Raw genomic sequence first — 25,698 nt, 5'->3', positions numbered from 1 at the left:
AGTAAGCCCGCCTGGGGCGAGGCTTCCCAATCCCCGCCCCGGCCTGCGCCCAGCAGCCGACCGGAGGCGTGGCCCGAGGGCAGGCGCCAGGGCGGAAGGCGGGGCCGTTCTAATTCCCTGGGGGTAGCTAATGGCTATGCCTGGAGGCGAAGCTTTTCGAAATGACTAACATGGAAAACCGCCAATGACAATGGAATCTGGCTGAACTGTGGGGAGCAGGAGTCTTAAGCGTTCGCGTGTTGTTGGGGCAGAAGGGGCTCAAGAAGGGGATGCTCAGGGCAATAGCTTTTTAACGAATCTGTAAGAAAATGTTCCAATATTTTAATAGCTAGTACAGCCATACTGGTGCATACAGTCCAGAATGATAGATACTGGTCCAGATACAGTGGCTATCTGTTCTTTTGCCTGCCAGGAGCAGTTTCTCAGAAGAAATGTTTTTTCCATGTATATAATCATGTAATTCAAACAGGAGCTGCCGTTTACTTGCAGACCTCTTAAGTGACAGTGTTTGGTCTGGGGGTAGGTACGGGTCACAAGTTGCTGGGACAATTCTATATTCGTCCTCCTTAGCTCAGTGTCTGGAATAGAATTAGGCACTCGATAGAATTGTTTAAGAATGAATGGACACAAACCTTTAACTATTGCTTCATTTGATCTCACTTGCAAAATTTCTGCAACTGTGTGACTGCTGTAATGGAAAATCTTATCCTGTTTAGGCAGCTTAATATAAGTTGATTTAGATATGTGCATTTCACGATTTCTTTGATAAGTTTCAAGAATTTGCTGGCAGCTGTAACAATGACATTCAAGGCTTATGTTTACTTTTTTTTTTCCTAGTACAATGTTTACAAACACCAAGAATTTTATCCATTTCACAGGTGGTTGTCAGATTTAGGGCAAAGGACATACGTGGGCTTTATAAATTTTAAAGTTCGGTACAAATGTTTGCTGATACTCCTGTTTAATTAAATGTAAAATAGTTGAGAACCTTCCATGTACTCACCGATCACAGTGTTAACCATTATTACACAGTACTATATTGCTCCAAGAATCAAAGGGCAGCAGCTCAAAGACAACACTTAGATGTGAATGAGATGAAGCTGATCAAGTCAGAAGGAAAAGGAACTCAGATGCCAGAGTTCCCAAGGTCTGAATAGTGGGCAGTTTCAGAGACAACTCTAGTTTTCTCCTGATGGCTGAAATTATTAGCGGCCTAAGATCACTATCCTTTTCCTGGAATCAATTGTGTTTGAAGGGTGCCAGAGTCATCTAGTGTGTTTAGAAAGGATAAAAGTAAGAGGTGTGAGTATGAATGTTGTTGTTCCAAGAAATAATTGCTCCAGGGTGACTCCATGCTTTTATTAGTTTTTTGGGGTGTGTGTGTGAGTGTTTTGGTTGTAAGTAACAAACTAACTCAAAGTAGCCTAAGCAGGTAAAAGAGGGAATTTGTTATAAAGAAGCAATAGTGTCTGAATGGCAAGAATGTGTATGGGCCTTGGGAAGAGCCTAGAGTCAGGAACTGAAAAAAGATTTGGATTCTTACTCCGAATTTGCTTCTCGGCACACACCTACTACATTCTTCTCTCTCTGCTTCTCTAATCAACATGGCAGTCTGTATCTTTAGTTAAAATATTTGTATCATTAATTCCCCATTACTCAAATGACCATCATTTGAGGCTGTGGAGAAGGCATGTCCTTGTTGAGTGGGAGAAAGGGAAATTAGAACAACTTATATCTATGGGCTATTTTAAATGTAAGGTACTATGATTCTACTAACTTAAACTCCCATATACACAACGATTCACTTCCATTTCACTTTCTGTCTCTGTTAATAGTACAATTGTATATATTTTTTGTCTTATTTATTCTAGTCCTTCATCTTTAATGTGGAGCCAATCACTAGGTCTTACTGGGTTTTGGTCTCAAAAGTCTATCGTTAAATAATATTAGTTTTCTTAGTAGCATAATTCACAATTGCAAAGATGTGGAACCAACCTAAGTGCCCGTCAACTAATGAGCGGATAAAGAAAATGTGATACACACACACACACACACACACACACACACACACCATGGAATACTACCCAGCCATAAAAAAGAATGAAATAATGTCTTTGCAGTAACTTGGATGGAGTTGGAGGCCATTATGCTAAGTGAAGTAACTGAGGAGTGGAAAACCAAAAATCATATGTTCTCACTTAAGTGGGAGCTAAGCTTTGAGTACACAAAGGTATACAGAGTGATATAATGGACTTTAGAGACTTAGAAGGGGGAGGGTGTGAAGGGACCTAGGGATAAAAAACTACTTTTTAAGTATAATGTACGCAACTCGGGTGATGGGTGCACTAAAATCTCAGCATTCACCACTATATAATTCATCTATGTAACAAAAACCCACTTGTAACCCAAAAGCTCTTGAAATAAAAATCTTTTTAATAAAGAAAATGCCACACAAAAAGAATATTAGTTTTCTTCTAATGCTGAAGGCCAATATAAAAGGTAACAAAAGTCTGAGCTCTTTAGTTAATGGGTACAAGTTAAGACAGAATCACATCAGGATCTGAAGTTGAACCTGAGCTCAAATCCTGTTCCCATCACTGTGAGCTCTCTGAGGCTTTCCTCTCAACTACAAACTGGAGATACAATACTAAACAAGCTTACTGGGTTGCTTAATTAATATCTAGAATATACTTAACAGTGTTTCTATTAATGTGAGAACTAACTGTAAGCACTTAGTAAAGAGTAGTCATTATTAAGTAATGATAAATAAAAGCATTTGTATGATTCTTGTTTTAGCTTATGAAACCCTTGCACCTAGATTTTCTCATCTAATATTCATTAAAACCCTGAAAGGCCGATAATATCCCCACTGTAGAGATGGGGACACCAAAGAACAAAGAGATGGGAACACCTAGATATATAAGAGATCCTAGTTTTTTTTTGTTTTGTTTTGTTTTTTTTTCTCTGGGCTGGAGTGCAGTGGGGCAACCTCGGCTCACTGCAAGCTCCGCCTCCCGGATTTACCCCATTCAACTGCCTCAGCCTCCCGAGTAGCTGGGACCACAGATGCCCGCCACCGCGCCCGACTAATTTTTGTATTTTTAGTGGAGACGGGGTTTCATCCTGTTAGCCAGGATGGTCTTGATCTCCTGACCTCGTGATCTGCCCGCCTCGGCCTCCCAAAGTGCTGGGATTACAGGCGTGAGCCACCGCGCCCGGCCTGATCCTAGCTTTTTGTAGGCTGACTGACCTAGGTGGTAAAAGATGTCCTGTACTTGTTCATTTATTCACACATACAACAAATATTTATTGACTTCTTACCATAAACTATTTAAGGAGCCTGGTGGGGATGCCGCATAAACAAACAAACAAAAATAGACAAAAATCTTTGTCCAGAAATACATATAGAAAATTTTATAGAATATATAACATAGAAAATAGAAAAAAATATGAAACTAGCCTAATTTTCAGGGTTTTCCTTTTTTTACATACCTTTCATGGTTAACGGTTAATGGTTAATGGGGAGTACCCATTAACTCCCACCCTCCTTCCCAGCTCTCTCCCAAGACTTAGTTTCAAGAACTAGAAAATTCTGATTCAGCTTGGGTGCAATGCCCCTCAAAGGGCGAGGCTTATTCGAAGCCCCAAATTCAGAAAAGCCGGCCAGACCTTGGAAGTTTAAGAAGGTGGAAGGCAGATCGCGGAACCAGTGTTCTGATGGTTGTGGTTCTCTGAGGGAAGCCAATTCTGGGGACCGGTAGTGGAAAGCTCTTGCGCTGTTTCCGGCCACCTCAGCGGGAAGCGGAGACGCAAGCAGCTGGATCTCCGGTAACTGAGACATAGGGAATAACTGTTGTCGCGGCGGAGGAAGTGAGGACGACACCAACGGCCTTCCGGGCCAGTGTTGGATCCCTGTAATTTGTGAAGATGGTGTTGCTAACAATGATCGCCCGAGTGGCGGACGGGCTCCCGCTGGCCGCCTCGATGCAGGAGGACGAACAGGTGAGCTGCTTACTAGATCCCCGCGACCCCAAGTCTGCCAGCGCGCTTTGCCCTCAGCATCGCATTCCTTCCTAGGGCCGAGAGACCTCTGTGACTTCTCGGGCACTCCCGACCTCTCTGAAGTGCTATTTTATCTTCTGGTGTGGGAGAGACTACCGGTGAGAGGAATCTTTCCTGAAGGAGGAGTTCAGATTTTTGTGTTACCTGTTTCTCTTTAGAAAAACGCTCTGGAGAAGTGATAGCTTTGGTTGATTGTGATCACCCAGTGTTCTTTGACTCTTTAGGGACTGTTAAAAATCAGGATTTTTCTAATTTTCTGCTGCTAATAGGACTGCTGACGGATAAATCCTGGGACAAATCAGCCAAGTTCTTCAACTCTATAACGTAGCACCTGATCCTTGACCTAGCTTGCTGACGTCTTTTGAAAGTGGGTGAGGTAATATTGCCACATAAAAGCACTTGTTAAAGTTCAGTACAGCACATTCTTTCAGGATTATTCCCAGTTCCCACCTTCTCCAATACGCCGTACCACATTCCTGCAATACATTGTAACTTATTTTTTTGTCTTTCAATAACTTGAGTTTCCTAGCGGGCAAACGACGGATCTTAATCATCTCTGTTATTCATACCTTTTACAATGGCTGCTTTATGCTAGTAGGTGCTCAAAAATATATTGAATTGATTAAAAACAGCAATAACTCCAGGCGTCTTAAAAGAAAGCTGTTTTGTGTTTTAGAATCACAGTGGAAATTTCTGAAGACAAATTTCTGGAGCAAGCTTGGGAGGTTCTGAAGACAAAACTGACAATGGAATTTATATAATTTGTTTAAAGTGATCAATTTTATTTTACTTTTTCATACAGTCTAAGTAGTGTTTTAAAACCTTGAGCCTTAAAAAAAGATGAGATATAGAAAAAATAGGTTGCACATTTCTTCTATTGGACTTTTCATTCATATATTAATGCAAAAAAAATTTTACTGAGCACATCAAATGTACCAGGCATAGTGTTAATGCAGGGGGTTAGAGTACACAGTCTCTACCTTTGTGGAGCTTACAGTCTAGTGGAAAAATCAGATAACCAATATACTATTAAAATGTAGTTTAACTGCTAAGGAGAAGGAAGAGGGTTTTGTCGAACATGGAAAATGTATCTAAGTTGGTTTTAGGAAATGAGGAAAGTCTTCCCAGAAGGTATGACATTAAGGTAACAGTAGGATCCAGTAGTAAGGAACTATTCTCTTTAGTTATATGCCTTTTTAGGTTTGATTTGGAAATGTATTTACTTTCACTTTTAGGAGAGTGGTGATACAGATAATCAAGTTGCAGGTCATGCTAAGTGAAATATATTCTATTCATTTCATAAAAACAAAGTCTAATCTTTGAAATAAACTGTGAACAATTTAACATACCCTGATTTGCTAATGTGAAATGTTTTTCAGGAATATTCTAGGACCATCCTGCAGAAGGAATGTAATTGTTCCAGTGAACCTAGGAATATGATTTGAACAAAGTAGATAGTGTAGGGAAATATCCTGGAAGGATGTGTAGTTTGACTAAAAAATAGTTTTCCTATAGTGGGTGGGTGTGTGTTGGGAGTAGCAGGGATGGAATCTGGTCAATTTTTAAACTATGGCATTGAATTCCAGTGTGGGCAAAGAATACAAAGTGAACTGGAAAGTCTACTTAATATTAGTGGCCCCTACTCTCTAACGTGATACTTTTTGAAAATTAATTGATTTATTGTTTTTTAATTCTAAATTTGGTATTGATTTCATATTGGTTTATCAAGATGGATTGCTTTGTTTAATTGACAAGGAAAGAAATTTTACACACAAATATTTTTGTGATTGTAGTGCCATAATATTTTCCTTTAGGAGTTTTGACTTTGAATAATAAAGTTTGCCTAAACTTTTAATGTCTGTAAAAATCTGAATCTTAGACTTAATTTACTATTTTAATAGTATACATAACATTTATAAAAGTGCCTACTACATACTAAACACTGCGCTAAGCCTATAAAGTGCATTTTTAAATTTAATCCTCATACTACCATATTAGAATAGGTACTATTAAAATCTCCAATTATAGATAAGGAAGCTCTGAGGTTTAGAGAGGATAGATCGCTTGCCTAAATTCACACAGCTAATAAGTGGCATAATGAAATTTTTCATCAGGGTTTGTCACCTTGGCACTGTTGACATTTGGGGATGGATAATTCTTTGTTCTTGGGAACTGTCCTGTATATTGTGTGGGAGGTCCAGCAATATCCCTGGCCTCTACCCTCTAGATGCCAGTAGTACCACCACCCTTCCCCACTTCGTTTGTTTGTGTGGCAACAAAAATATTTCTAGACATTGCTAAATGCCCCATGGGGGCAAAATCACCCCGACTGAGATCCAGTGATTTTTATTAAGTATTGTCTGAGTCGACTAGAGCTTTAGTGCCTAACCACTGTACTTTACTGCCTTGTTCTAAGGCCTTTTCATGATGCCTTAACCTCTTAGGAGTCCAGGAATCACTTTTTAATAAACAGGTATCTCAACCAAACAGTTTTATATTTAAGCACCTTAATTGTCCAGGCCAGATAATTCAATGTATCTTCATTTTTGTTTGTTTTTGTTTTCTTATCAGTGTACTTTCAATATTTATACTGATAATAGATATCATATTTTAGGTATTTACTGGGTGCCTGTACAACCTGCCGTATTACCGAAGATGGACAGTTATTCAGATAATACAATAGAGAGTAAAATTTACAAAATAATATAGACAGAGTATTTTATACAGGGTGTTTCCTCTGGGTTTAACTGAAAATTTAGACTTAGGGCAGGAAGAGAGATGAGCTTTTCTTCTCAAATGTGGACTCCCTAACTGATATCCTATTTATCTTTTTTCTTTGTTCCTTTTATGGTATGTTTCTCCTTTTAGGATTTTTGCAATTTCTTTATCTACCTTTCTGGTCTGCCTCAAAATTATTGTATTTTCTTTCATTTTCCTCTGGCATCGTGAAGGGCAGTCCAGACTTGAAGAAAGTGTTAGATCTAACCAAATAGGCAGCAGGAAGCTCTAGGAAAGCAGATAACATGTACAGTTAAATAGTCTCACGCTCCGAATCACTGAGGGTTGATTAATCCACTTACTGTAATTGCTTTTAGAGGAAAGTAGTTGATTCTTGGTGCTGCTGGTCTTGGACCAGCTGAGTTCAGTGGGTATTTAAAAATGATAAGAGCTATGAAGGCAAAAGTTATTATTTGATACAACTAGTTGTTCAGCAGTCCCAGATGACAGCACTGAAAAGTATTGTGGTTGTGTGTCAAGTTACTACCTTCTACCTTTTGTAATATATAGATCCAGATCCTAAATTTGCTATTGGATAACCTCAAATTTGTTTCACAGTTTTTCCAATTATTCCGATCCACTGCATTATTGGATTACTAATAGATATCTTATAATTATATCATATACAAATTTCATTAATCTTTTCTAGATGAAGTAGAAAACAGAATGAGGACATCTAAATATTTTTAGGTGGACTGGCTAACTGTTGGCCCTTTGTGACTTTGATCTTGAAAGCAAACTAAAGGTCAGTATGTAAAACAGTGGTTATGTTGTTTTGTGAGATCTAGATCAGAGCAGCCCCATGGTTTCTTGAGCATTTCCAATGAATTAGAATTACATAGTAAGACTTCACCTAAAAGTTGGATCTACTATTGAAACAATTTCAGTTATAGAGTTAGGATAGCATAATGCTTAGGAGTAGGGGGTCCAGGGCCAGATTGCCTGCTTTCAGATCCTAGTTCCTCCCTTTTTAGCTTAGAGTCTAAAAAGTTTGACTTCTCAAGTAAAAAATTGGCCTAATAATTCTGATCACCTCATGAAGATTAAACGAGTTAAATAATGTAAAGTGTTCAGAACAGTGCCTGGCAGAAAGTGAACACTTAATAATTTCATATGATCATTTCTAAAGAATCTTGTCTAATTCCATCTTGCCTTCTTTTTTTTTTTTTTTTTTTTTTTTTTTGAGATGGAGTCTCACTCTGTTTCCCAGGCTGGAGTACAGTGGTGGAATATCGGCTTACTGCAACCTCCGCTCCCCAGGTTTAAACGATTTTCCTGCCTCAGCATCCTGAGTAGCTGGGATTACAGGCGCCTGCCACCACACCTGGCTAATTTTTGTATTTTTGGTTGAGACAGTGTTTCAGCATCTTGGCCAGGCTGGGCTTGAACTCCTGACCTCGTGATCCACCTGCCTTGGCCTCCCAAAGTACTGGGGTTACAGGCATGATCCCCCATGCCTGGCCTCATCTTGCCTTTCTTAAAAGTTCACAGATCAGAATTGCATATAATCAATACACTGGATGCAAATACATAATGAATGAATGATTTTTCACATTACAAAATTAATTTGTGCATATTAGAGAAAGGTCAGTAAATACATAAAAGCAAAATGACCAAAATGTTAACAGTGTATATTAGCTATAATCTGTACTCGAATTATATCCATTTTGGTGGATGACCTTAAACATATGTATGTGTATATAACATTAAATAATAGATAATATCGTAAGACTGTTTCACCTAATTTTTTCCACTTAACAGTGTTTAATGAATATTTTCTCATATCATTAAACTCTGTACATCATTGTTTTAATGGCTGCATAGTATTCCATTATATGAATATGCCAGAAAGAGTACTGTTTAACCAAGAAGATTGTGCTAGCATTGTGTTCTCAAGGATGGTAATGCTAACTGAACCAGCACGGTAAGATGTTGGTTGGCATACCATAATCCCTATAAGTGCATCCCCAGTGTTGTATATTGGCAGTCTTTACATTGCTGTTTGCAAATTCCTGAACTTGTAGAATGCTTTTGGCCAGTTTCTTATTAGGTGATACAGTTGTTAGTCTTTCTCTCAGGTTACAGTAATGTTTACAGTGCCTCTTGTAAAGTCAAAGGATTTGTACCAATCTGAGTGACAATTTTTTCCATGTTTCTTCAACTAGTCCTTTTAAGCAAAGAACTTATATTTAACACCAGTGGTTGCAATTATGTAAAAAATACTGATGTCACAGCCCCACCTCCAAGATGCTGACTTAATTGGTTTGGTGGTAGAGACTGGGCATAAGTAGTTTTATTTTTGAGATTCCCCAAGTGATTCTATTGTGAAGCCAAGGTTGAAAATCACAGATCTATGTTGATATTCTTTCTTGGCACTTGAGTAGCATTCCCAACATTATTTGCATCCCTTTTATCTACTCTTGTGGGTTCAGATCTCTTCAGAATGGCACTGGGGAAACAAAAAGATTGGTAAGTACCATTCAAATTTAGGAAAATAGAATATTGTGCACTAGTTCTTATTGGCTAAAAGTATATGACAGTGTTCACTCTTATTGGCTGACCATATAAGTAGTACTGTTTAATATGATAATTTCAATATAATTATTATAAAGTAGTTTAATATATAAAACTGTACATATATACATACAGACATACATATGTTAATATAGAACTATTTCTCAAATACGTAGCAAATATATGTCAATAAAACAAATCATTGCCGTAACAGTGGTATTAAGATAAATCTACAAACTAATACCTCAACTGGACTCTGCCTATCTCCCCTGGTTCACCTCATGCTTATTCACCTTCTTACTCATATTGAAATTTCCAGTTCACCATTTTTATATATAGCTTAGAATCTTATTATCCTGTAATTGTACATTTGTTGATCTGCCGCTTTATCATTTTATTATTGCTTCCTTGTTTTTACTATCAACTTATTAGTATACTATCTACAATTTTAAGATATCACTTTGTACTTTATCAAAGTTAGAGCTCAGATCCTGGGAGACCCTAGCATAAATACTTTTCTACTTAAATATTTAGTTATTAAACATCTGCCAAAGGGAGGCTATTCTTTCTATGTAAAATAAATAATTCCAAAATAGAATTATGTCTTTGCATCACATGGCAGTGTCTTAGTCTGGGTTACTATAACAAAATACCATAAACTAGGTGGCTTGTAAACAACAGAAATTGATTTTTCTAGTTCTGCAAGGTGAAGATCAAGCACCAGCAGATTTGGTGACTATTGAGGGCCTATTCCTGGTTCATAGATGTCACCTTCTGGCTGTTTCCTCACATGGTAGATGGAGCAAGCTAGCCCTCTGGGGTCTCTTTTATAAAGGTACTAATCGCATTCTGGAGGGCTCTACCCACATGACTTAATCCCCTCCCAAAGGTCCCACTTATTCATACCATCACTTTGAGGGGTTAGGATTTCAACATTAATTTTTTGGGGGATACCAGCAAACATTCAGACCATAACTGGATAGCTGGCAGAAAGCTCCCCTTCCCCACATGTGGATGGATAAACAATGTCTATTTGCTTCCCATTCTTCAGGCATTTCCTTTCCCTGTTGGATCTAGTAGATTGGTGATGCATGGTTGTCTTCTTTTGAAATGACACTGCTATTTTTCCAATAGATTTGCCCCCTTTTTTAAAAGAATAATTGTAAAATCAGTTAGAAATTGTTCAGGAAAATATTACCAGTAATTATAACATCTGAATGCTGTTATTTTCATTTTTGTCTGCATATATCCCTCGATATTCAAACTTTTGCTGTCCAAACTTGGGAACCAAATAGATTTATTCAGTAAAGAATATCTGACATCCTAGTCTTTGTGTCTACTCTTGGTCATTTTTACCTAATTGCAGTCAAAGTGTTCATAATAATTTGCAGTTATGAGTACACACATTTAGTTTTGTTTAAATGCTCAAAACTGTAACACTTGTGGAAGGTTCTCCTGGATATTCCAACATAAAAATGAAATTCATCAATCTTGTTTCTGGGATTTCCCCTGAATATAGCACATGCTGTATGGTTCTGTGCCAGTAACTGCAAATGAAATGGGTTAGGAGGAGAGTACTGTCCTAACAGTGGAAAGAATACTGGATTGAAAGTTAAGAGTTCTAAGTATATTTGAGGTATATGCTTTTGCTTCTTAGCAAATAACAAATGCAGTCATCTTGAAGAAGTAGGGGTTAGGTCTTCCTCTGTACTCTGAAAGTAGGTTGTCTTTCTTTCATTAAAATGAATCTTACTTACCTGTAAATGAAGGACCTCATTCAGAGTGTCCTCATAATATGATGTTTCTCACTAATTGATAACAGCTTTTTGTGGAAAATTCTTAAATGAAGGTGTCTTCTTTCAGTCTGGCCGGGACCTTCAACAGTATCAGAGTCAGGCTAAGCAACTCTTTCGGAAGTTGAATGAACAGTCCCCTACCAGATGTACCTTGGAAGCAGGAGCCATGACTTTTCAGTGAGTATAATCTTGATTTCTTTATGATCATTTAAGTGTGAAATACAGTAACAGAATGCCTGATAAAAATAATAATTTTTTAAAAGTAAAGATTACTTTAAAACGTAGTCTTTTGGGAGAAGCAACTTCTCTGGCTCTAATTCTACAAAACGGACATCTTGTTTGTTTTTTTCAACATGTTTACAGTAATTTAACCTGTTAACATGTGTCTAATGAATGCTGTGCCCATCATGCAATAACAGATAACTTCTTGCTTTAGGACTGTCTTGGAGCCAGATATGTGTGGGTTAATCCCCTTGCTCAAACATTTCCTAACAGTGTAACTTTGAGCAGCTCACATAACTTCTCTCAGCCTCAGTTTCCTCTATAAAGTAGTGAAAATAAACATAGGAGGTGTGAGAGGTTTGTGGGGGAATCCACGTGTATTATTTAGCATCTTGTCTGACAGACATGGGAAGAGTCAATAAATATTAGTTACTATTATTTTGAAAAAAGAAAATTATAGAAGAGAAGAGCATTTTAATCAGTGGTTATAGACAATGATATAGCTGATAAAGGACTCAAAGGAACATTATTGGATTTTAAATTGTCTACATATAATTGGTATTTAATGTTTAATACATGCCAAGTTTAGAGCTGACAAAATAAGAAGGATTAAAAAGGAAAAGAGTACAGGAGCATCAGAGGAAAATAAAAACGGATTAGCTAAATAATCTTTACTATTTTAAGGACTTAGATAGTAAGGTAACTTAGGCCAGGGAGGAAGCTGCTATGTTTACTTTTAAAAACAAAAATTACCTACAAAAGACAAGTAAAAAGTACATCAAAACAAAAATAAAACCCTAGGCAATTGGCTAAGAAAATGTTGGACATTATGTTTTATAAAGTATTAATTTTTATAATATCTGAAATATTTTCTAGAACTCTAATTTTTAACACCAAAAATATAGTCACTTAATATCTAGTATCCTCCTTTTCACCATGGTTTAGGGAACAAAGACCTAAGAAAGTTCTCATGGAATTGAGAGAGATTTTCTTCTGCCTGATTCCTTTAGACATTCATAATCTCATAACATCCTTTATTTCCATGCAAGAGCTATTAAGGGTTTATTCTTTGTCAGCCCTTATATTGAGTCCTGCATTTAATGTCCCTACCTTTTTTGTTTGTTTGTTTGTTTGTTTGAGACGGAGTCTCGCTCTGTCGCCCAGGCTGGAGTGCAGTAGTGCAATCTCAGCTCGCTGCAAGCTCCGCCTCCCGGGTTCACGCCATTCTCCTGCCTCAGCCTCCCGAGTAGCTGGGACTACAGGCGCCCGGCCGGTTTTTTGTATTTTTAGTAGAGACGGGGCCGTGGTCTTGATCTCCTGACCTTGTGATCCGCCCGCCTCGGCCTCCCAAAGTGCTGGGATTACAGGCGTGAGCCGCCGCGCCCGGCATGCCCCTATCTTTTAATGCTGTTCTCTTAGTACAGAGAGAGATACACGCAAACAAGTATACTATAATGTCTTAAATGAAAAGGTGCTGTAAATTAGATTTAAATGAAATGTTTTGGGAACAGAGAGAAGGAAGGAACAAATTCCCATTTGTTGGGGGTAAGTTCGAAGAAACGGGACAGAGGAGGGGAGTATATATAAAGAAGTTTCACAGAAAAAATAATGGTAGAATTGAACATAAGAAAATGAACAGGATTTCTCCAGGTACATAAAAGAGCATTAATGGTTAGAAAAAACAATATAAGCAGAAGTCCACAAATATCTAAAGAACCTAGCATGTTGGAAAACAGTCCGCCATTTGGATTACTAAAATATATGATAGAATGTTGCTTACACTTGTTTTGAAAGGCTGTAAATATAATACCATGGAGTATGATTTTATTTTGTAGGTATTAGGGAACCCTTAGAGTTTGTAAGCAGGGTAATATGGCCATCTGTAGTCTCTGGGAATAAAACTGATGGTATAGAAGATGGTGTAGACTAAAAGCAAAGAGACCAGTTAATTCAGGTGCCCAAGCAAGGAATAAGACAGCTATATTATTAACATTATTTTAAGGGGCCTGATAGATCATATAATAGTCTTTATCCTTTATGGAGCCCTAGGATGCCTCAGGAGCCACATAGAAAGGGCAAGGATGGGAGTATATATAATGCTTTGGGCCCCTAAACTCCTCCTTATGTTTTAAAATTTTTCCTTTTATTTTCAGTGGACATGTAATAATTACACATATTTATAGGATATGGAGTGTATTTCAATACACATATACAATGTGTAATCAAATCAGAGTAGCATATTCATCACCTCAAATATTTATTATTTCTTTGTGAACATTCAAAATTCCCTCTTGTAGCTTTTTGAAAATATGCAGTAAGATATAGCTAGCCATATTCACCCTACAGTTCTGCAGAACACCAGAACTCATTCTTCCTATCCAGTTGTGTTTTTTATCCATTAACTTGCCTCTGCCCATCCTTCCCTTCTGTCTACCTTTCCCCACTTCTAATACCCACAGTTCTATTCTCTACTTCCATGAGCTCAAAAGTTTTTTTTGGCTCCTACATATGAATGAGAACATGCCATATTTATCCTTCTGTGCATGACTGATTTTACTTAACGTAATGTCCTCCAGATTTATCCATGTTGCTGCTAATGATAGAAATTCATTCTGTTTTATGGCTGAATAGTATTCCATGGTATGTGTGTATGTGTATGTGTGTAAAAAACACTTTTTAAATCCATTATTCTGTTGATGGACATTTCTCTTGATTATCTATCCATAGATACTATGAATGGTGCTGCAGTAAACATGGGGTTCAGATAAGTTTTTAACATAATGAGTTTTTTTCCTTTGGAGAAATACCCAGCAGTGGGATTGCTAGATTGTATGGTAGTTCTGTTTTTAGTTTTTTGAGAAACCTCCACACTGTTTTCCATAGTGTATAAAAGTTCTCTTTTCTCTTCATCCTCATCAGCATTTATTGACTTTTGTCTTTTTAATAGACATTTTAACTGGGGTGAAATAATATGTCATTGTGGTTTTTATTTATATTTACCTGAAGATGAGTGATGTTGAGCATTTTTTCATATACTTGGCCATTCGCATGTCTTCTTTTGAGAAATGCCAATTCTGTTCCTTGCCTACTTTTTAATTGAATTATTTTTGGTTTTCCCGTTGAGTTGTTTGAGTTCCTTGTATATTCTGGATATTAGTTCCTCATCAGATGAATGAAACTAGATCCCTATCTCATAATATACAAAAATCAACTTAAAGTAGACTAAAGACTTAAACATAAGACCCTAAACTATAAAACTACTAGAAGAAAACATAGGGGAAATGCTTCAGGACATGAGCCTGGGCAAAGACTGTATGGCAGAGACTTCAAAGCACAGGCAACAGAAAAGAAAGTAGACAAATGGGACTGTATTAAACTAAAAGCTTCTGCACAGCAAAGGAAACAACACAGTGAAGAGACAACCTGCACAATGGGAGAAAATACTTGCAAACTCCTACTTAAACTAAAGAACTTCTGATTTTATCTGATACATACATTGGCCTTCTGAATATAAGTTTTGCTTATTATATATACATATTACATATATAAATATATATATTTGTGTGTGTGTGTGTATACTATGGCTAAAAAGAAGTTGGAAAACCACTTAGTAGCCTAACATTTTTCTAAGAGTTTCTCAGACGTATAATCATATAGCCCCTTCCAGAGTGCGTGGGAACTCATTATCACAAAAGAAAGTCAGTTTCATTGTTGAAAAGTTTCAGTTGATTACAGAGTTCTCCTGGACTGGAAATTAAGGAGTGTTAATTAGTCTTGTACCCAGTAAACATTGTCATTAACCTTACATTTCTATCCACAGAAATTTCCAGATCTACTGTTTTTCTTTGTGGCTGGAAAGAGTTTAAATATTTGTATGCTAGTTTACCATGTAGAATCAAAGGGTGGATGGAGTCACAACTGTGAATTTTTCAAGAAAAAGTCTTAAGTATTAAACAAAAAATAACCCCATTTAAAAAATGGACAAAAGACATGAGCAGACATTTCTCAAAACATACTAGAGGCCAACAAACTAATGAAAAAGTGCACATCACTAATTATTGGAGAAATGCAAATCAAAACCACAATAAGATACCATCTCACAACAGTCACAGGGCGTCATTAAAAAGTCAAAAAACAACAGACGCTGGTGAGGCTGTGGAGAAAAGGGAATTGCTTATACACTGTTTGTGGGAATGTAAATTCAGCCACTGAGGAAAGCAGTTTAGAGATTTCTCAAAGAACTTAAAACAGAACTACCATTAGATCCAGCAAACCCATTAATGGGTTTATATCCAAAAGGAAACAGATCTTTCTACCAAAAATCATGCATTTGCATGTTCATTGCAGCACTATTCACAATAGCAAAGATACCAACCTAGGTAAATATTAGTGGTGGATTGGATAAAGAAAATGTAGTACGTATACAGTTTGGAATACTGTGCAGTCATAAAAAGGAATGAAATCATGTCCTTTGCAGCAACATGGATGGAGCTGGAAGTCATTACCTAAGTGAATTAATGCAGGAGCAGAAAACTAAATACTGTATGTTCTCACTTATAAGTTTATAAGCTAAACATTGGGCACTCATGGACATAAATATACTGAGGACTTACTAGAAGAGGAGGGAAGTAGGGGGCAGGGGTTGAAAAACTATTGGGTACTATGCTTAGTACTTGGGTGACAGGATTGTTCATATCCCAAACCTCGGCATTATGCAATATAATATACTCAGGTAACAAACCCGCACATACACATCCTCAAGCTAAAATAAAAGTTTAAAATGTTAGTTGAAGGATTGTGTAGTGGGCTGGGTGCAGTGGCTCACACCTGTAATCCCAGCACTTTGGGAGACTGAGGCAGGTGGATCGCTTGAGGTCAGGAGTTTCAGACCAGCCTTGCCAAAATGGTGAAACCCCATCTCTACTAAAAATACAAAAATTAGCTGGGTGTGGTGGTGGGTGCCTGTAATCCTAGCCGTTTGTGAAGCTGAGGCACGAGAATCGCCTGAACCGGGGAGGCAGAGGTTGCTGTAACTGAGATCATGCCACTGCACTCCAACCTGGGTAATCTGGGTGATGGAAAGAGACCCTGTCTCAAAAAAAAAAAAAGATTATCTAATGGATGAAAAAATATAATAAATATGTCTAAATACTCCTTTTAGAATATATGTCTAATAGGCTGGGCGCAGTGGCTCACGCCTGTAATCCCAGCACTTTGGGAGGCTGAGGCGAGCGGATCACGAGGTCAAGAGATCAAGACCATCCTGGCTAACACGGTGAAACCCCGTCTCTACTAAAAATACAAAAAATTAGCCAGGCGTGGTAGTGGCGGGCACCTGTAGTCCTAGCAGTAGCTGAGACAGGAGAATGGCGTGAACCCACAGGAGGCGGAGCTTGCAGTGAGCCGAGATCACGCCACTACATTCCAGCCTGGGTGTAGTGATGCACACCTGTAGTCCCAGCTGCTCGGGAGGCTGAGGCAGGAGAATGGCTTGAACCTGGGAGGCGGAGGTTGCAGTGAGCCGAGATCGGGCCACTGCACTCCAGCTGGGGCGACAGAGTGAGACTCTCTCAAAAAAAAACACAAAAAACAAAAACAAAAAAAGAATATACGTCTAATAATGGGAAGATGTTTGCTTTCTGATTCCAGGGATTTGTGATTTTAAATTGACTTTCTCATTTAGCCAGCCTTAAAATGTTTAGGCTAGATTTTTTAAAAGTTTGCATGGTACAGAGATTCTGCTTTAACCTGTTGTCAGTACTGTTACTTTACAGACAACTTCGTCTTGCTTTTTATGTCTCACCAGCTACATTATTGAGCAGGGGGTGTGTTATTTGGTTTTATGTGAAGCTGCCTTCCCTAAGAAGTTGGCTTTTGCCTACCTAGAAGATTTGCACTCAGAATTTGATGAACAGCATGGGAAGAAGGTGCCCACTGTGTCCCGACCCTATTCCTTTATTGAATTTGGTAAGTTTTTGCCCCTCACTTCTCTCTATCAAGGGAGCAAACAGTATGGAGAAGCTGTTTGTTACACTGCTATAATATTGATATATTTTTTTCTGATGTTTACTTGTTGAAGTTTTAGCTTCTGCTCCCTTTTCCATTCCACTTCTTTTTGTCTTTTTGAGTGACTAAGGCTTCCTTCTAAAAAGTAATTTTCTCTAGTCTTTTGATCTTTTCCCCATAGAAATTGTTGCCTTTTGCCCTTTTCTGTTATTTGGTTTGATTCTTCATTAGAGTCACATGTGACAGAAACTGTGCCTAAAAATCTACTTGATTGGCATATAATGGCTGAGTTCTTCTTTACCCCAGTCTGCAGACTCACAGTCATAATGAGGCTCATTTTTGGAGATCAGAATTGGGAAATCAGAAAGAATGGTGTTTTGTTTCTTTTAGTAGAGTAAGATCCTCTAATTAAAAAACAAAACAAGACAAAGACATAGAAGATACATGGTATTCATGGTCTTGGAGTATAATATTTACTACATTCAGGAATAGTGAGCATAGGTGTCTGTATTTGTACAAGATTTATAGAAAGACTAGTCACCTCAGACCTGGTAAAGTATCTCATTGTAAGGGATCAAAGGAAATGTCCTAAGTACAATAAGTACAGGAAGGGAGAACAAGTAGAATCAGGCTATATTGCTGCAATTTTTAGTTAAAAGAGAAATTAGTTTTACTGTCTTAGAATTTCTGAAGTGTTTCAGGTTTGCTAGATAAATGGGTCATCTTGCTTTGGAAAAACACTGTAGTGTTTCATAACTGTACACTGTCCAAGTGCTGCTTTATATAATGTCCAGTTTTTCAAATTTTGTTTTTGTAGGCAGTAATAGTCCCGTAAACCTCCCTCAAAAATAAGACAAATGTATCAGAGTCATACAGGAAATAGATGGCACACCCAAATTAGCTTAAGGGATTATATACAAAGATATGAATAGGCTGTAGGATAATTACAAGGTACAGTAACCTCGGACCAGTAGCATACTGGTTGTTATCATCCCTAGGCCTGAATATATAAGGGGAAGGAGCAGTTTCTGAAACTGAAAAGGAGAAAATTTCTAGAGAAGCCCAACTTGAGAGGAGCAGTAACTTTTGGTAGAGGGATACTTCCAGAAGAAGGATACTCGCTTCTCTGAAAGAAGCCAGGGGAATAAATACCCTGACATCACTGTCTGTTCTCCTTCTTCGCTACTGTTGGGGCTTCTTCATTGCCTGAACCTAACTGGCACAGGGCAAGGAGTCTGTTGAGGCATTTCATCCCAGTCAGCTTCCCAGTGCAGAAAGCAAGGTGCAGGAGGGCAGAGAGGAGATCTAAAGAGGCAATGAAAGGGGTACAGCACACTTAAATTAAGATTTTTGACAAAAGTTGAAAATATCTTTAATAGTAAGTCATTCTTCTTATAGTTTTGAGAAATACTGATATGAGCAAAAGATGGATGAGACTTCAGTTTTTATTTATTTATTTAGAGAGACAGTCTCGCTCTATCGCCCAGGCTGGAGTGCAGTGGCATGATCTCGGCTCACTGCAACCTCTGCCTCCTAGGTTCAAGTGATTCTTGTGCCTCAGCCTCCTGAATAGCTGGGACTAGAGGTGCATGCCGCCATGCCCAGCTAGCTAATTTCGGTATTTTTGGTGGAGACGGGAGTTTTGCCTTGTTGGCCAGGCTGGTCTCGAATTCCTGGCCTCAAGTGATCTACCTACCTTGGCCTCCCAAAATGCTGGGATTTACAGGTATGAGACACAGTGCCCGGCCGAGACTTCAGTTCAGTTTTATATTGGTATTTTGGAAATCTCCCTATTACATATTTGCTTTACATGAGGTTTTAGAATGGAATGAAACTGGGAATGTATATTAGGGAAAATACTTTAAAGTAATGTTTCTCAGCTCTTTAATGATCATGAACCCTTTTGCCATGTTAGGCTGTAATAATGCTAGAGTGTTACCAGCATCCTTTTAAGGAATGTATAGAGTTAAGTAACCCTAAGGATCCTCAGAATACTGTTTGAAAATTTCTGTTTTCAAGAAAGGCTTACTATAGTGGGTCTTAATTTCTCTAAGGCTTCTGATAGCAGCCTTATATAGCAAATACTTCTAATTCAAAGGAAATTCAAAGGACATTTCTCCTGAATGGTCATCTAGTTATACGTTTACATCTTACAAATGAAGAAATCAAAAGCCTAGGTTTTGATATTCAACCAAGAGTTTGGTTAACCATGGACAGTGGCAAATCCAGGCATAAACTCAGAACTGTTTTGGTTTTTGTTTTTTTTGTTTTTTTTTTTGAGGGAGAGTCTCACTCTGTCACCCAGGCTAAAGTGCGGGGGTGTGATCTCGGCTCACTGCAACCTCTGCCTCCCAAGTTCAAGTGATTCTCCTGGCTCCGCCTCCCGAGTAGCTGAGATTATAGGTGTGTGCCACCACACCCGGCTAACTTTTTGTGTTTTTAGTAGAGACAGGGTTTCACTGTGTTAGCCAGGAAGGTCTCGATCTCCTGACCTCATGATCCTCCTGCCTTGGCCTCCCAAAGTGCTGGGATTACAGGCGTGAGCCACTGCGCCCAGCCAACTCAGAACTTTTAATTTCCTACCTCAGTACTTCGATGGCCGTGAAAGAAATTGTTCATGGTCACTTTTCTTCATCATTCTAGATACTTTCATTCAAAAAACCAAGAAGCTCTACATTGACAGTCGTGCTCGAAGAAACCTAGGCTCCATCAACACTGAATTGCAAGATGTGCAGAGGATCATGGTGGCCAATATTGAAGAAGTGTTACAACGAGGAGAAGCACTCTCAGGTATCTAAAAGCAATGAGTCTTATGAAGAAATGGTTCTCATTCCATAGACAAGGATAGCTCATTTTGCAGTGCCTTTTATGCTGTTAGATTCTACCTAGGACTGTTAAGAATTTGTCTCCCAGAAGTACATTACATTACAATGCTTCCAATATGATATGTTTTTTTCCTAGCGTGATTAATTTTTATTGAGTTGGAACAGTGTAAAGGACTCATCCATATTAGAGGCAATGATTATTTCTAAGATATTCACAAAATTCAGTAAATTATATAAACACTTGTATAAGGTAAGGGAAATGAAAAGAATGAGAGAAAATTGTCAACGATTTATTGCAGTGGTTTTTAGAGTAGTCTCTTTGGGAGACTTTACTGCTGCCACATCAATCTTTATAAAATGCCATTTTCATCAAGGCATTCCTCTCTGAAAAACTTTCAAATCTGGGACTACAAGATAAGATCCAGTCTGCCTTATTTTTCCATCAGTCAGCCATTGTTATTGAGAGCTTGTTATTTGTAGGGCATTGTGCTCTATATATGGAAAATAAGGATGCAAATGTCTGTCATTCTCTAGTTCACAAACATTCTGCTGCAGCCACGCCAGCTTCTGCACTATCCTTAGTGGTCTATTCTGCCTTAATGCTGGACCTGTTCTATAAGACGTGCATAAGAACTGCCTCTTTAAAGAAGCCTTCTCTGATCCTTATAGCCTGTATCACATTAATCTCTTCTGTACTTTAAACTCCTAAAGCACTTAGTAATATAATGTTTTTGAAACATATTACATATATGTGTGTTTACTTAATTTACCTTTATTAAATACCTAACTTACATATTAAACATATATTAATATATATTAAATATACTTTAATATATATTAAATATATTTCCATATAACAAATATATATTTCATATATTTAAATATTTATATTAATGCAGGTAAACATATTTGGATAATTAAATATTTTTATATAATTTCATATATTTATTTTTTTGAGACAGAGTCTTGTTCTGTTGCCCAGGCTGGAGTACAGTGGCACGATCTTGGCTCACTGCAACCTCCACCTCCTGGGTTCAAGCAATCCTCTCACCTTATCCTCCTGAGCAGCTGGGGCTACAGGCGTGTACCACCATGCCTGGCTAATTTTTTTATTTTTTTAGTAGAGATGGGGTTTTGCCATGCTGTCCAGGCTGATCTCAAACTCCAGGGCTCAAGCAATCCAACCACTTCAGCTTCCCAAAGTGCTGGGATTACAGGCCTGAGCCACCACACCCAGCCCTTCATATAATTTTAAAAGTGTAGGTAATTAGGTAAAATTAGGTTAAAAGTATATGTATATTTACCTGATGTTTAAATATTACCTAAGTGTTTAATGTGGACATGTAAGCTCTTTAAATACAGTGTTTATGTATTTTATATCTGTTTCACATACTTCTTATATATCGCCCATAGTAATGGTCACAAATAGGTTCCTTAATAAGTATTTTTGAATTCAGCCATGCTATATATTCATTAGTAAATGAGTTTTCTTTTATTATGAACTACAAACTTTAACTTTTTTGTGAGTAGTGAGCAGTTATTCATTTACCTTCACACTCTTTAAATATCAAATTTCGAGTGAGTGAGTGTGTAAGTTTTTGTCATACAGACTTGCAATTCCTATATGGGATAAAGTAGACTAGCACAGGAATTTTTCTTGTATCACTCATGCAAGACTCTAAATTCCTTAAAGGCAGGGATCATGTACATTTTGATCATTGTTGTATCCTCAGCACTTCACAGGGTGCCTGTAACATAAATATTTGTTAAATGACTTCTCTAAGCAATAGCTTTATCTTTATGTTATCCTGTATTTCAAAATGTTCATATATAAATTCTCTCAACTATGACTTGTTTCACATGGTCTAATAATTGTTCCTCTGCTGAGTTATTCTCAGCAGATTTAGATTTATTGAGCACTAACTATATACCAGGCCCTGTTCTAGGCATTCAGGATATAGCAGCAAACACAATAATTTAGAATCCCTCTCCAGTGGAGTGTATATTCTTGTAGACTCTGTAAAAAGATGTCCTGTGCATTGTCATGGTTATTTCTCAGTCCCTGACTCTTTTTTCCTGGCTAGATGTTTTTCTTACTCATGTGATCAGTTGCTAATTCAGACGTGGCTGTCATGCTTGTGTTATTAAGTAACGCCATGTTTCCCAATCAAAACCAGTCTCTATTAAGCAACCCCAAATATTCCAAAAGCATTCTTTAAGGAAGAAACAATCAGATTGCAAAATAGTTTTTCTGAAATTTAAAGAAGTGAAAAGTTTGATCAGAATTTATTATGTCAAATGGAGAGTTTGTGTTTATTATTCAAATATGCCCTATATTTTAATCTGGTCTAGCTTGTGTCTATCTGGCTATTTCTCTAAGTGCTTAGTTAACTGTTATAAGAAGATAACATTACAGATGTCCTTGGGGGTGAAAAAACTTGCCAGAAAATGCTAAAAAGCTTAATTTACTTGGGTTTTTTTGGTAGTACTTCTTATTGTATTTTAGTTACAACTTTCCTGTGTCTATTGAAATATAAATCCTGATAGCTACTTCATAGTAGTTTTTACTTTGTGGTTTAGCAGTCATCATTGAAATATAGCTTAAGACTGTGTTTGGTTAGTTGAATTTTCTGATTATCTGAGTTTGTTTTACATAGATTATCATTATTGTTTTTCAAAATATAAGAGAATATGATTCAGACCATTAGAAGATTATGAAGATAGTAATTATTAACATGTAACAATTATTATAATTTATCATGTGTAGGCACTGTTGCTCACTTTACAGGCAATCTCATGTACATACAACCTTATGACATAGTTACTATTATTATCCCCATTTTATAGATGAAGAAACTAGGTTTTAAATCGGTTACATGTCTTGACCAATGTCACATAACTAGTACAGGTGATATCTGCACCAAAGAGTCTGAGGCCAGAACCTGTACTTCTAACCACCTTACTATATAGCCTCAAAAATTCAGACATAATCTGATCTGATAATTTTAAACTGTATTATAGATTTTACAGTGTTTCAGGATCATCAATTAGTATATGCAATGTTAGTCTTAAAAATGATGATTTAAGATTCATGGTTGTTGCAATGCTGCTCATTTTGGTTATTTTTAATGCCTTAATACTTTTGGCAAAATACTTCCAGGGACTAATTAATGTTTTCCTTTTTTCCTCTTTGACAGCATTGGATTCAAAGGCTAACAATTTGTCCAGTCTGTCCAAGAAATACCGCCAGGATGCGAAGTACTTGAACATGCGTTCCACTTACGCCAAACTTGCAGCAGTAGCTGTATTTTTCATCATGTTAATAGTGTATGTCCGATTCTGGTGGCTGTGAAATAATGAATACAGTCACTGGTAAGGGAGAACCTAGAACCCAGTAGGTGTATATTTTCAGGAAACTGAGCTCACAGAGATGTGTATTAGAATCCAAGTGGAACTTCTGCCTCTAAAGACCTTGAAAGAAAAGAGACGTCCTGAAAATGAAAGGTTACACCTCATTTAATGAAGCTTAACCCTATGTAGAAAGTCTGTTTCAGGGGCAGAGGCTTTCTCTGGGTGTTAAGCCATATATGTTAGGGAACAGTAGATTGTTATTTCGTTTTTTCCCTCCCAGTGCATTTTAAAAACAGCACTGACTGGGGCATTCTCATTCTCTAATGGAGCCATCAATGAGATTTAGTCAACCTGTACTAGCAACATTCTGAAATTCCTTCAAAGAAGGCAGTCCTTTGGGAAGGTTTTTTTTTTTTTTTTTTGACTCTAATCAACATTCCTTTTGTTGGTGACATTTGTGATTTTCAATAATCTGAGTTTTTGATGGCCTTTTAAACAAGACTCCAGTATGTGAAGGTTAATTGCTGTGCTCCACAGATCTTGTCTATTGGCCCCAGTAGAAAGTTAACCTTTGTTGTTTTCCTTTTATAATTTGCTTATTGCACAATTGCTTTAGGGTTAAGTGAATTATATTAAGATACCTTGAAATTATAGCACTCTTCGATTAAGAAGCTACAATGTTTCTCTCATTTACTCCTTAAACAAAAGACTTAAATTAGTTTGGGTCATTATTACTTGTATTTTGCAGCATTTGGTTTGTACTAGTGTAAGAGCAAGTATAGGATATAGATGAAGCCCCTGGCTTCATGAGAAGAAAGGAAGGCCCAGGTTATATGTACAGCTTTCTCCTGCCCCTTCTTTACTTTCTCTACCACAATTTTCTCCACTGTTTGTTTTCCTCCTGCCACAATTTGCTAACATTTAAAAAATTTTCCTGCACCTAGTAGTTTCATGTCCTGTAGACATCCTCTTAGGACATTCTCAAATTTCAAAATAAAAAATATTCATTTATGTAGTTAATTAAATTTAAAGTTTTTGCAGATCAGCTACTCAAACTACTAAATACATTTACCTGAGAAAAAGTCTCTGAGAGCACTTCATTCCTGTTTTGGTTCATGTAAATTCTCTGAGAATGTTCTAGAGATAGATAACTCATTTATAGTGGTTTCTATTAACTAATTAAAGTACCCATGATTTTTTCCTTTTCTGCTCAGGGATGATGGGGATTTCCTTTTACCTTCTGAGGTAGAATTTTTTAATGGGGAAAATAGGCCTTTTAAATATTATCACAAGGGTCTGCAATATAACGTAAAACTCCTGTACATACTGCAGATATTTCTTTAAATTGTACAGGAAAATGAGCGAACTTTTTATTTCTTAATATCTTTGGCGAAAACTTTAACCAGTAAGCAATTTTATAACCCTGAGGGATCCTCAAAGATACTATCCTGATTCCTGGTAAGGAAAAAAAATATTATTTCCTTATAACAAGGCAAGGAGGAATGCTATTTTATTCCTGATAATTTATAGAACTAGAATTTTTTTTTCTTTTATGGACCTAAATCTGCCAATTGGGAATTTTGTGCATGCAATATGAAGTTACCTTTTATAGATAATAAGTGCTTTTAAGTCCCTGAAAGGCTCCTGCCTAAGTAATGATGATGTTGATAATAAAAGCCTTTGAAAGGCTGAAAACCTAAATAGTGGTACCATAGTATTTGGAGCTTCTATAGGAGTGGAGAGGGGCAGCTCATTGTTGAGAGTTGCATGCTGCAACCTAATGGTCAGCAATGAAATAAATACTTCTAGAATATTCACTTCAGTGTGAAGTTTTATTATCTAGTTAATTTATCTACATATATCCTTTGTAGATACATTTCTCTCTAATCTTGTTGGGCTAATTAATAAAGGGATGGGGTAAATGTCAACAAAGGAAAAAGAAAGTGGTTTAAGATCAGGGTGGCAGAAAAATTAGAGAACAAGGATATCATAACGTGGCTCCTGGTTTTCTTTATAAGAGGCAGTGGGAAGATCTGACTAGATGAAATGTATCAGCAACCAAAGTGGCATCTAAAATAGAGTGGGATAAATACTGTATGGGGTTATTGGAGGCACATTAAGAAAGGACACCTAACTTATTTTGG

The 25,698-nt window shown here is 37.3% G+C and overlaps 1 protein-coding gene across 1 annotated transcript; it reads left to right on the top strand.

The window, feature by feature from the left end:
• The first annotated feature begins 3,782 nt into the window (after nt 1–3,782).
• On the top strand, nt 3,783–25,371 carry SEC22B (SEC22 homolog B, vesicle trafficking protein). Its single transcript, XM_050751442.1, has 5 exons — nt 3,783–4,002; nt 11,218–11,327; nt 17,179–17,339; nt 20,022–20,168; nt 23,401–25,371. Exons 1-5 carry the CDS (start codon nt 3,928–3,930, stop codon nt 23,553–23,555), a joined length of 648 nt encoding a protein of 215 aa, XP_050607399.1. The 5' UTR covers nt 3,783–3,927; the 3' UTR covers nt 23,556–25,371.
• Nucleotides 25,372–25,698: the final 327 nt, after the last annotated feature.

Source organism: Macaca thibetana, chromosome 1 (genome assembly GCF_024542745.1).
Source record: "Macaca thibetana thibetana isolate TM-01 chromosome 1, ASM2454274v1, whole genome shotgun sequence".
Taxonomy (NCBI): Eukaryota; Metazoa; Chordata; class Mammalia; order Primates; family Cercopithecidae; genus Macaca; species Macaca thibetana.
This window is presented reverse-complemented; position numbering and strand designations above follow the sequence as displayed.